This window comes from Aphis gossypii, chromosome 3 (genome assembly GCF_020184175.1).
Source record: "Aphis gossypii isolate Hap1 chromosome 3, ASM2018417v2, whole genome shotgun sequence".
In the NCBI taxonomy this organism is placed as follows: Eukaryota; Metazoa; Arthropoda; class Insecta; order Hemiptera; family Aphididae; genus Aphis; species Aphis gossypii.
Window position 1 is genome coordinate 51,332,584 of NC_065532.1, and position 13,179 is coordinate 51,345,762.

Genomic DNA, 13,179 nt, shown 5'->3' on the forward strand with positions numbered 1-13,179 from the left:
ATCACGTAACGTGATAAACATCACAAGAACAATAAATAAAGAATAAAATTTAAAAAAATATAAAACAAAGTTTCATTTCTAATGTGAACGTGGATAACTTTAATGTAGATTTTTTATTTTTGCAAATATTCCTTTATAAAACAGGGCTAATATTTTATAAATTGAAGATAAATTATGTTATTGATAAAGACCTTAGGAAGATGACGAAATATTATTTCTTAATTAATTTAATAAAACATTTTATTTTATTTTATGATTACATTTTAAGTGCATATTTTGAAGCATATCGATATTAAAGTATATTTAAGAGCATATTTTGAGGATTTTTTGTGCATAAAAGTTCCCTGCAGCTGATAAAGGTCAAAGATTACTTTGGCAGAAAGTGGTTACGACCGTACGGGCTGATAGATAAACCACGAGTGATGTCGGTTTAAAGGGTAAAAGTCGACTTAATATTTTGGATAGGTGAAGCCGGCCTAGTGGGTTTCACAAGAGTGTGTAAGATTCGGGCATTTCAATTTACATAATATTATTTTAAATCATACGCGTCAATAGCGAGGGTGATGCGTGGCCTAAAACTAACCGCCGGGCTAAGTTTACGAACTTAAAACAATTTATAATGCAATGCACGTGTGACCTTAGATCGAATTGTTTAAAAAAAAATGAATTTACAACAGGCACGTTTTAATTTATATATTTTCTATACGCGTATCAGTTGAAAGTCTTTGATGCACTTGTTTATTTCCATTAATATTTATGCACATTATTCCGCTATACCTATTCGTTAATACTTAATGTTGTATTTTATATATGATACTTGCCAATGAATAGTTTTCATTTATTTTTTAGTTTCTCTTCGCATGGTTTTATGCTTAAAATCAAAATATTCATAAATCTTTTGAGATAATAATATACCAGCTATAGCGTAACTCGAGGATTAAACAGGATTATGCAGTATACACACTATTATAGTAACAAACAATGTGATTAATTTCATTATTTTACACAATAGCCATTACGAACCTTTTTTTTAACTTTTCCGTGAATGCATTCCGCTATAAGTAATGAGGGTTAGGTAGTAACCATAACAGTCATTATTCAATTATTTATCCAATATATTATTTTATTATTCAAGGTGTAATATTATAATTATTGTTTTTACTGATAATTACAAGTTACTATTTATTTTTGAACCATTTATTTTATTATTGTTTTATAATACCTAATGTAAAGGTATTAATGTGCTCATATACCTTGCCAAAAGCCCATGTCTGTGACACAAAATATTATGTGGCACTGGAATAACATTTGTAAGCACAACCATTATAATTTTATGATTATTATCAATATCAGACTACTCAAAGTTTAGCAATAATGTTGACATGACATATAAATACCTACATAACTATCATAAATAATAAGTATTCAAAACAATGGAGAAGTATTGTATTGTATTGTTGATGATTAGCGACTTGGTGTCATAAATAATAGAAAATAATAACAATAAAAAACTAAAGTTCATTTTACTGTATAAATATATACTTAATAGATTTAAAGTGTGATTTGATTCGAAATTGAGGACACTACTTAAGTATATGGTTATTAATTATTTATTGATATAGATACAAAAAATAATAAATTTTTAAATCTTCTTGTATACATAACTGGGTGAATCTGAAATTTTTAAGTTTGTGATCGTATTAAAAATGTTGACATACAACAACTGCAGGTAACAGCATTAAATCTATTTTAAATAAAATTACTTGAGATATTCATTCAAAAATTAAAGTTATAATTTAGAACTTATAGTTTTATATTACTAGTACATATATTACAAGTAAAATTGCAAACATACAAATATTGTAAATATAAATAAAAATAAAAAACCGTTTAACAATAGTGATTGCTATGTTTAGATTTTTAATTATATCGTAGTAATGCCTAAAGTATTTTAATTCCGCTCAAAAAATGACATTATAAAAAAAAAATAATATGCTTTAGGATATAAAAGAAAATATTAAAATAAAAACTCTTTCATCTCTATATCATAATAACCAGAAAAATGTTTGTCGTTTTATATTTATTTTTAACATATTTTTTTTTTTTTTTTTATCATCTCCCTCTTGCTCTTAGCATTTAATCTTTGAGACATTTCGTAGATTTTTATTTTCTTTCATTTTTGCCCTTTAGCCCACACCACAATCATAACTGTTTCACTGAAACTGTCTGTCACGCAAAGTAAACAACGTTGAACGTTTACTCCAACGCATTTAATATGGTCTTTAACGATTTTTTTAAAACTAAAATTCAATCATTCTGAAATTTAAGAATAAACTAACTTTTAACATGTCTAAGGTAAAAAGAATATAAAAGCAATAAAGTAGAACCATAAAAATCATTATTTAATAAAAAATATCAAATTTTAATTTAAAAAAACCCCGTATTACTAAAATAATATAAATCATTAAGTTGTTTGACTTTTATTTTGCAACTACCAATCATAATTATTAATTGAATTAACTATTAGTTAAAACAATGTTAAAACATATAGAAAATAATGGTTCAATTTTTACTCACATCTATAATTAGAATCATAAGAGATACTCAAAAAAAGTAGATTGAATACTAAGTATCAAGTTTAAAAACATGCCTATTTGTTTGCCATTGTATTCGAACTAAACATTTTGATAGAAAATTGTTAAAATTGTATGATTATATAACTATTGTTTTTAAATTTAAAAAAAAATTGCATGAATAAGTTATAGATACATAATATCATATCTAACTAATTATAACACAATAATTTTAGAAACAAAACTTTTTGGATGGTAAACAGAAATTGCCTCGAACTTATCATTCGAATAATATTAAAAAAATATTGAAAATAAAAAGCAAACAATGTTTAAATACTATATTTTATTATAGGTATACTTAATTAAAAAAAATTAAGACTCGACTTCACATTCAATTTTTACAAATTGAAAATGTACATAATTTTAACACCCCTTAAATTTGTTCATATAACCGAAACCAATAAATGACGTTCTTAAACATATATGTTTTGGGGTGAAGGAAATAACAAAAATGGTAGTAAATTAAATAAACAATTTATCCCCATACAATAGCTACTATTTCGCCCTATGGCTAGCAAGTATTGTAATACTACAACTGACGTCAATACTATTACTGTTACACTTTGGTAAGCTTTGAGCGAGATTCACTTGTATCGAAAACCTATTCCTATAAATGAGTATTATCGTTGAAAAAAAAAGTCCGTGGGGAAATGTTTTACAGACGTATAGCAACTCGGATTTCCTTTTTTACGATTTCGTTTACTATAGTCAAGAATGCGTCGATAAACAATGCTTAGTTTTCTAAATTTCTCCAGTAAGATCAAAAATGGTGGAAATACGGAGTGACAAATTCACGATAAAAGAAAAAATAACAGTTTATCATTATTATTAATATTATATATATATATTTAGTTACAATTACTGAAGAACGCTGAACCCGACAAAATAGAACAAAAATAAAATGAAAATAAAAGAACCAACTCGTTAAAAGCATTTACACGCCCTTTTTCAACGTCGACAAATAATTGTATGTGTGAAAAAAAAACAAATGAAAAAGCGTAGTGATGTTCAATAATTTGTCACCATCTGCAGTATATTATTATACGTGGTGTTGCGATTATTTTTATAGGATTTTCGGTATTACAACACAGTCGAAATGATATCGTTCCGAGAGTATTATTATTGTTATGATAATAATAAATGGGAATTTCAAAACCGCCGCCGGTTAGGTTAACGTTGTATATTTTATTTTCGAGAGGGGGCGTCGGCGCCGTGCGTATTAGGGGCGAAACCTCTTTTCTGTGCAATATACGTGTAAATTCGACTGTAGAGACCCGCCCTTAATACCGGGTCTGCTGTCAGTATTTAAAACAAAGTTAATGAGCTAAACTTCACTACTGCGCAGCAAAAACGTCTACGTGAATGTGCTGTAATGTAGCTACAGTTGGCACTGTCTATCTCTCTCGATATAATATCTTCACGAATATAGCGCAATAAATTGCAATAACACACTTGTGGAATTCAGTAATAATGGCCCGATCGACTGAAAGAATATCGACGGATCATCATTCAAATATATAACGGATGTCTCTACGTCTATAATATGTTTTTCGTGATAAATGAGTTTTTAATGGATTCGTAAAGCCGCGACCACGAGAACGTACATGATATATTATATTAGAGCAGATTCAGTGTTTCGATTGTTTCGTCCGGATCAATATACTATTATAGATAAACGTTTATTTCGTATTAAAAAAAAAAAAAAATTATAATAATAAATACCCAATGTTTAGAATTCTAAAACCACTCGAAGAAAAATCCTTGAAATGTCAAGGAAGGTTTCCAGAAGAAAATTAGATCTAGTTGGCAATTCGGAGGTTAAAAGTAAAAAAAAATTCCAGTACTTTAAAATAATCGAGAATATTTACGCAATACTAGTTTATGACAACATCGATTTTGTTTTATCGTTGTAGTCCAAAAATGTAATTCTTAGAGATACAATTATAATTTTCATCAAATACTTGTAGGTACTTATATAAACATACTATTCACACGTAATACAATTTTTGAAATGTTATCCTTTTTTTCAATTTGTGTTGATAAATTATTTATTTCTAGGTAAAAAATCTTGAAAATGTAACACAAAAATTCTCAGAAGTTTTTTTTACTACAGTTTAAAATATACAAAGTACAATTAATGGTTTCTTAAATGCTATTATTTTAAACATTTAAACAAAAAATAACGACTTTTCATCTAAATGTACTTATAAATATATTGTTTATCAAAATTTAAATATTATCATTTTATCTGTACATTTTATTTAACGCTTAAATATTCATAAATTATATTGTAAATTTGTAAACTAAATATAACTTAATATTATATTCCTATAAACATATTATAGTATACTAAAAATTAAAACCATTAAAATAATACTTGCAGTTATAAACACTCTAACTACAATCATCGTTTGCGTATTTAAAATAAATTATAAAGCTTTAATTATCATTGTTAAAATTAATACAATTTTTATTTTAATCATTTTATCTATAGAAATATTAAAATGATCATCAAAAATGTTTCCCTGTTACAAATTATTCACTTAATTTTAATCTTCTATTCATACATTTTACTGGCATATCATGTTAAAATAAAAATATCAACAATGGTAATTTAAACAGGGTTAAACCCTTGTCAGTAACTGGTCTCCACAATCATTGGATAAATCTAAGAGCTGAATTATAATTTAATTTAATTCCCAGTAGTAGGTAGAGAAACTTAAAACTTTGAAGTGAACTGGGTTAAAATCTTAATTAGCTTTGAAACTATATGTATACAATATACCGAAATAAAACACTATCAAACTATTGTCTGAATTAAAAATGTTAAGTATATTGAAACATTCAACCAAAATAAAGTACTACTATATTATGAGTGGAGATAGTTTTACAGTGTTTTTAATTATATTGAATAGCACAAAATAGATAATATATCTATTAAATTTAATTATTTGATTTTCTTATTGACTATCTATAGATATCTATAGACCATAGAATACTTTCGAATGGTGCTTTTAAGATATTTTTGAGAGTACTTCACAAAATTAGAAACGATTGAAAATTTTATCGAATATCAAAGTTTTTTTGGGATCTCAATAATTTTCATAAAATTAATTTTAGAAAATTGGAAGTATATGAAAATAAATATCATTACATAAGCATTTTGACATTTTTTTGTATTATATAAAGTTATTTTATGAATGTTTCAAATTTTAATTACAGTGAAATATTTTTTTCCACGATAATTGTATTTATTTTTTTTTATTACTGACTACTAATCAAAAATAAACATCGTCAACACAGGGTATTTTAATTTATAGTTATGAATATTACAACAACAACATTGTAAATTAAGTTAATTTTTTTTTTTTTTTTAATATACAAATTGGTTTGTTTGAGAAAATTGATCAAATCAAAGTTTTGTTCATAATTGGGTCCAAGTGGAAAAAAATTATTTATATAGTTATATAGGTACCTATAATATATATATATTTATGATTAGTTTATTTTAATAGTGTTTTTTTATAATTATGAGAACTTTTTTATCAAAAACTATAACAGAATAGTTATCATGGTTCTATATCATTGTTGTTATATAGTATAATGTACAAAATATATTATATTCTACAACACTTTTTTCATTATTTTTTTTAAATCATTTATATATGATATATTGATATATTATCTCTTTCAAAATCTGATGTCCATTGATCATAAAAATTGAAAACTATCGTTTTTTTTTTAGTTTTATTAAAAATCCCTTTATGTTTGAAAGGACGTGAAACGTAGACGTCGTAGACTGTTGCAATTTCCTGTATATATATTTTAAAGATACCATGTCGTCAGCACTATATTCATTTACGTCAGTTATTAGATTTCAGTAATCTGTCGACTTTAATTCAATCGTTATATTTCCAAATCTCAAGATCATAAAATTGATTTCACTCAAATATGGTTGTATGGACATAACAAGACACTCATCATAAGACAATAATTGTGTTATAACTTATAAGTAGTCACCATGGTATAAAATACATTGAATGATTCATTAGTGTGTTTATTGTTCGCCTTTTTCCCCCTTAATAATACATTTATTAAAATTCTGATTTTTGGAATTTTCTAGGACACTTTGACATTATTTTAAAACTCTTAAATAATATTTTATACCATTTAAAATATTTCTTGTAGTAATCATAATTCCTTTCTTTTTTAAACTAAATTTTTTTTTAGGAAGGTTGATGTACCTTAATGAAAATTACAAACGAGTCATTTTCGATTTTTATATTTAACATACCTATAAAAATATGCTTGAAAAATATAAAAGCTATGATTATTTAAACATTTTATTTAGCTTTTTATGGATTTTTCTTAATGTTTAAAAATTGTCTGAGTATTTTAAGTATAAGAATAAATATTATATATTTCTTATATTTTACGTTATTAATAACTAATGCAAAACTGTTATATTCTACACGTACAGCTTAATAACTCTAAAAAATCTCGTTAGAATTTCAATTTAGATGCAAAAACAATTTCAAAAAATCATCTGCTTGATAATTTACTATAAAAAGTTTGGCACTCATTTAAAAAAATAAGTTCGTAACACACTTTCATTATATTTTGATAGGAAAAATATTTTTTTTAAAAAGTAGATATAATTGAAAATTCTAAAAATCGGGATTTAAATAAATACATTTCTAAATATAAAAATCGAGTTAAAATGCTTGGCGTATCAACCCGTATGTATATATATATATATAAATACATAGTTATGCGCACAATATTTATACAACCCACTCTCGGTAACTCAAACTTTGATACCTTAAAATATCTTGGATGTATAAAATTCTCCTTCGAACGCCGTAACATTAAATTGGTTTTTGACATCTCAATATTTTTAATAACATTTTTTTCTCCTTAAACTTCGAACTTCCGAAAGTTGACTTTATTGTAATTTTTCCAATATATTTATTAACAAATTAATATCGAAAATTTAAACTAAATACACATATATTATGTATGTAATGTTTTTCATTAAAATAATATATTATTATGATTAGGTTTTGATAGTAGTAAAAATATTTCTGCATTTGTCAATTCATTTTTTATGTCATCAATTATATAAAGTAAACCAATATTTTTACTGTTAAATTCAGTTATTCTAATAAGCTAAAAAGACTGAACGCTATATTATAAGATAACTGTTACATAATAAAATAAGAAACAAAGGAAAATAAAGACTTTGATTTTAAATACACCATTTACCATTTTAAAAAGTCATTCCCATTGCTTGGCATTATTTTATGTTAGAAATCAATATTTGTACTTAACAAATACTATAATTAAGTATAAATTGATTTGATACATTTAAAATGTGATATAAAAAAACTAAAAAATTTACCATAGACCATATTCAAACTTGATTTTACCTCAATACTTTATTAATTAGTATAAAAACCCAATAACTCTATGAAATTATCTAACAGTTAATTAAGTAAGTAATATACATTTTTCGAATAAACTTATAAAAGGTAAGAAAGTTTTTAAATTAGTATCAAATATAAAATAGAATAGCAAACTTTCTTAATATTTACTTATCAAATTTGTTGGTACAAAAATATTACAAACTTTAACTATTTTTTTATGTGTATTTATTTTTTCTTTTAAAATTCTCGGAACAATGTTAGATTGCCGACATAATTTTTTAGATAACTCTAATATTTTATACTTTATATATTTTGTAGTTCAATAAATACCATGTTCAAATAATGTCTTTCTTATTAAAAATAATAATTTTTATTTCATGTTTTATTTTTAATGTCAGATAGATAAAATTAAAAAAAAAAAAAAACAAAGATATAAAACCATAATTTTTCTGAATTGTATGAAAACAAAAATCTTTAACATTATATAATACTAAAATCCTAAAATGATTATGAAATAAAATATAATTATTTGTAAGTATATCATTTAATCCTAATAAAAATATAAAAACTTAATCAATGTGATCAATGTTTATCTTAATCAAAATAAATAATTACTTTTGTGGATTTTTATCGTAAGCTTTATGATAAACAATATTTTAAAATCGCTTAATTGAAATAATATATTGAAATATTTTAATAAGTGAATACGTACAATTAAAATTAGTAAATATTCTGTTACAATTATGATTGATTTTATTTTTTATGTTTTCCTAAATCATGTTGTGAAATATATAAAAGAGAAAAATTAAATCTTGCGGCTTTTTTATATTTCATCTGAATATGAAACTATAAATAACGCTGCAAAATTTTTGTTTCACATTATTTCAATCATACTATTTTATTTCTAAATAACTACTTGTTTTTTTAAAAAATCAGAATGTATTGTTTTTATATACCATAATGTAAACATACAGTAAATTTACGATTTAAATTAAACCAACAAAAAATAAACACATGGCTTATTGGTATAAATATAAAAGAAATATATTGTGCATAGTATATTAAAATGAAATAATAATACAATACAACAATAAGGTAAACCTTTTTGCGTAACATCAATATTTTTTGAATTTTTCATTAAATTTTTATTTTGCTTATTTATTATTATTTAACATTGATCTAAAATAATTAATAAAACAAACAAATAAACTTACGTCTAAAAAAATAAAAGCGGAAAAAATAAAAAAGACAGCAAAAACATTTAAAGTTAAATTGAAAAACCATTAAACAAAATACATTATTGAGTAGTTGAAAGAAAGGTGCTGAAACATTAGATTCGTATAGTAAGTACTTTATACTTGATATAGATATATTGTTATAACTTATATTTCAAACCATCAAACTTTAAGCTTAAATAATTTATGTGCTTAAGTGATATTTGAATTTATATTTCATTGAATTGTCTCTGAAATGAAAATAAAGAACATCAGTGTAATACCTACCAACTATCGTTGGCCTACAATCTACACAAATTTAATTCATCTAACAATTTTTTTTAAATGTGTTTTTACACTGTAAATATTTTTTAGTTTATCTTGTTTCAAATCAATCAAATATTAAAAGTGAAAATTGCCTTTTCTAGACATAATTCACTAGACTTATTTTAACTCTAATACAAAAATAAAAAAAAGTTTTTTTTTAATATTAAGTCTTCTGTAATTAGTAAGGGCATATTGACGCTCTTGCTTCATTTGATTTATAGTCCCAAACTTTTTAATTCACACTTTGTATTTTGTTTTATAAAAATCGCCAATTTTAATTGTATTATTGTGTTAACATAGTTTTTACTGTATTATCAAATCTTTTTTTTTTTAGTCGATGATAATTTAACTTGTCCTATTTTATATTTTATTCTCTTGAATTAATCATATGCTAATTATTTCTAAACTCTTATCACATAATTTTTTTTACCTAAATTCAGTTCCATAGATAAGAATTTTTATTTATAAATTGTGTAATAAAACAATAAGAAGTTTTCTTTATTTGACTCATCTCAAGTTTATTTTATTTGAAATACTCTTTGTTGTATCCATATAATATTTATAAAAAAAAATATTAATATTATTTGTACAACTTTGATTTTATTTTTCAGAGATTTTGTAATTTGCGAGGCTGGAGCGGTGACTCGGAAAAAGTAGAGAAGACCCGATCATGTCTGCTCAAGGTTTGGGATGGTTTACAGTCTGGTGCTGATAAAGATCAGGACGGTCAGGTTAGAAAAATACTTCAATACCATTTCTAGTTAATATCACAATAAACTAGAAAATATTTATAAAATTAGAACTGTTATAGTACTGCAGAGTACGTATTGTGTTTAATTAATAACCATAGCTTAGCAAGTAATTAAATAGTTTAATATTGAATTAATAAACAGATCAAACAAAACATTAAAAATTAAACTATAATCTCATCACTTATTATGATTGAAAAAAAAAATCCATTGTTTAGGTCACTTTAAAACAAGAAAAGGGTAATAATAAAAGTATAATTTTATTAACTGAATTAATTTTTTTAAAACATAATAAATAAAAATAAAAATATAGTTTGAGCTTCAGAAATAATTTTTAAGGCATTAATTATTACAAAATACCTACTTATATTTAAAACTAGCAAACTATCCAATTTAAATTTTACTTCTTTATTAATAAACTACTATTTATAAAATATCAATTTCAATGATAAAAACATTTCCTAATATTTATACGTCATAATTTCATTATATTCTATTTTAAGCAATATGTTTTACTATAATGGATCTATTTAAATAATTTATCAATTCGTGTATACGAATTTATAAGCAGAAAAGTGCTAATAGAAATATTTTATACTGTTTTGAAACTTGCCCTTTACTTTTTATTGTATGTTTTTTAACTATAATTTATTATGAATTTTACATTCATTTTGTTTTTTTGTGATAAAAACCGTATAATGATACATTTTATTTATTAACTTGAAAAAGACAAACAGATACTAATTCCAAGTATCGATTACTTGTTTCAATTTCATTTCCTTAATATGGAATATTATAATTTAAAATTTTTCAATTAAAAATAATGAGAAATCATAGCTCATAACATTTGACAAATAATTTTGAGCAAACAACATTAACTATATAATATTATGTATATATTATATAGTATATTATAGTTTTCGTAATACAATATGATTCACCAAGCTTTCTCATCCTCATACAGCCATACATCTTTAATTAATTAATTAGGTACTTTAAATTGAATTTTTAAAATTAAATAGTCTTTTAAAATTAAAAATTATTGAACTGTATGTATTAAATAGTTCATGATAATAAGTTTGAATAGGGATGTGGTTATTGGAAAGTTTAAAGTTAAAGTAATTAATATTAATATTTTAACATTTTCTATTTATCGAAATAATAATTAAATAATTAAATTTGATAAGTACTGCATATTATACGGTGTAAAGTTGTATCAAATCATAAATCAGTTAAATATTGTTTAGATTTCAACTGCTTTAAGTATATTTTATTAAACTCATATCAACAAATAAAAATCAATTAAGAAACTTAACCCTATAAATATTTAATACAATAATTTTCATAGTTTACCGGTGCATTTTTCCTTATACTCACTATAATAAATAATAATTTTGAATTATCAACAAAATGTAAAACGGATACTTATAATTTAAAGTATAGTACCAATAAAATGGAAATTCATATAACTATGGAGTACTCGATATATATTTTTCCAATAAAATTTACTAAGTTGACGATTGAATAATATGACTTTAAATATTTGATCAGTAGGTACGTACAAATACGACAAATACGAGTATGTAACTACATCAATTCCTAAGTTAGAGAAACCAGAAAATCTCAAGGGAAGTAAATGGATATCGAGTTATCTTCACAATAAATCGTGTTTTCAGTTTTCCCTAGGTAGTCAATCCCAATAAACGAAAGAACAATCAGCAGTAAAAAAATACATATACATACAAATGCAAAATCACTCCATTTATTTGCTCACATTCATTTCATTGCACATAAACATAGCTTTTATATGTATCGGTTTATTTTATTTCTTAATATTTTTTTTCTACTTATAGGTGACACAAGATGAATGGTGCGCAATGTGGGACGAATTTTCTAAAAACCCAAGTGCACCTCAAGAATGGCAAACACAGTATATGAACTTCATGTTTGATCTGGTCGACACTTCAGGTAATAATTATTTGTAATAATTTTAGATTAGGTAGTAAACATTAAATTAATTAAATTAAATATTTTATCTAATCTTTGATTTGACTACATTATTGGATTTAAATCATTGTTAAACTTCTAATTCAGACGTTGAATACTATATATATATATGACTAAATTATCTAAGTATAAGCTATCAACTCGTATTGTTTAAGCCTGATTTAAATGATAAAATAATTTATTAATATTTGATTAGTAACCGTTATTTGAGGTTTTTCTTAAAGCAGAATATTTTTTATTTTAATTTTACTTGAATAAATATAAAATTGTTGACAGGTCATTTTTTTGTTATTCATTCAAACATTTAAAGTTAAGTAGAGCAATAATGAAAGAACAAACAATATTATACAGTAACACCTTATTATTTTCACTTTAACTATACAGTACATATACACGCTATACAATCTAGAACTGCAATCTAGTACTTTTTTCTATTGTAATTTAACTGTGATATGAAAATCAACTTATTTCACTGTAAAATTACAGTAGAAATATATGAGAAAATTAAAGTAGATATTCAATTTACAAAAATATATTTTAATACTTACATTACATAGAAATTAATTATTTGGTGTATAATTAAATCATTTTAAAAAGCCTAAATTTATTTTCATCAAAATGTTGGTCAAAAATATTTATTTGAATGTTAAAAAAAATACGAAATTGTCAAAGGAAAATCATCATTCAAAGTATAGAACAAGTTTTTCTATAATCTCACACATTTCTTTGGAGTGGATCTATGATGTAACTGTCATTTTGTATGCCTTTTGAACTGTAAATTATGGCATTATTTAAACGTGAAACAACAAACACACAGAAATGA

The 13,179-nt window shown here is 23.6% G+C and overlaps 1 protein-coding gene across 1 annotated transcript in view; it reads left to right on the forward strand.

Annotated features, from left to right (window-relative positions):
- LOC114122455 (calexcitin-2) overlaps positions 1-13,179 on the forward strand; it is a 76,075-nt gene that overhangs the window by 57,632 nt on the left and 5,264 nt on the right. Inside the window, exons 4-5 of the mRNA XM_027985123.2 lie at positions 10,212-10,331; positions 12,203-12,317. Of these exons, the coding sequence (XP_027840924.1) occupies positions 10,212-10,331; positions 12,203-12,317 (235 nt within the window). The remainder of the gene's footprint in view (positions 1-10,211; positions 10,332-12,202; positions 12,318-13,179) is intronic.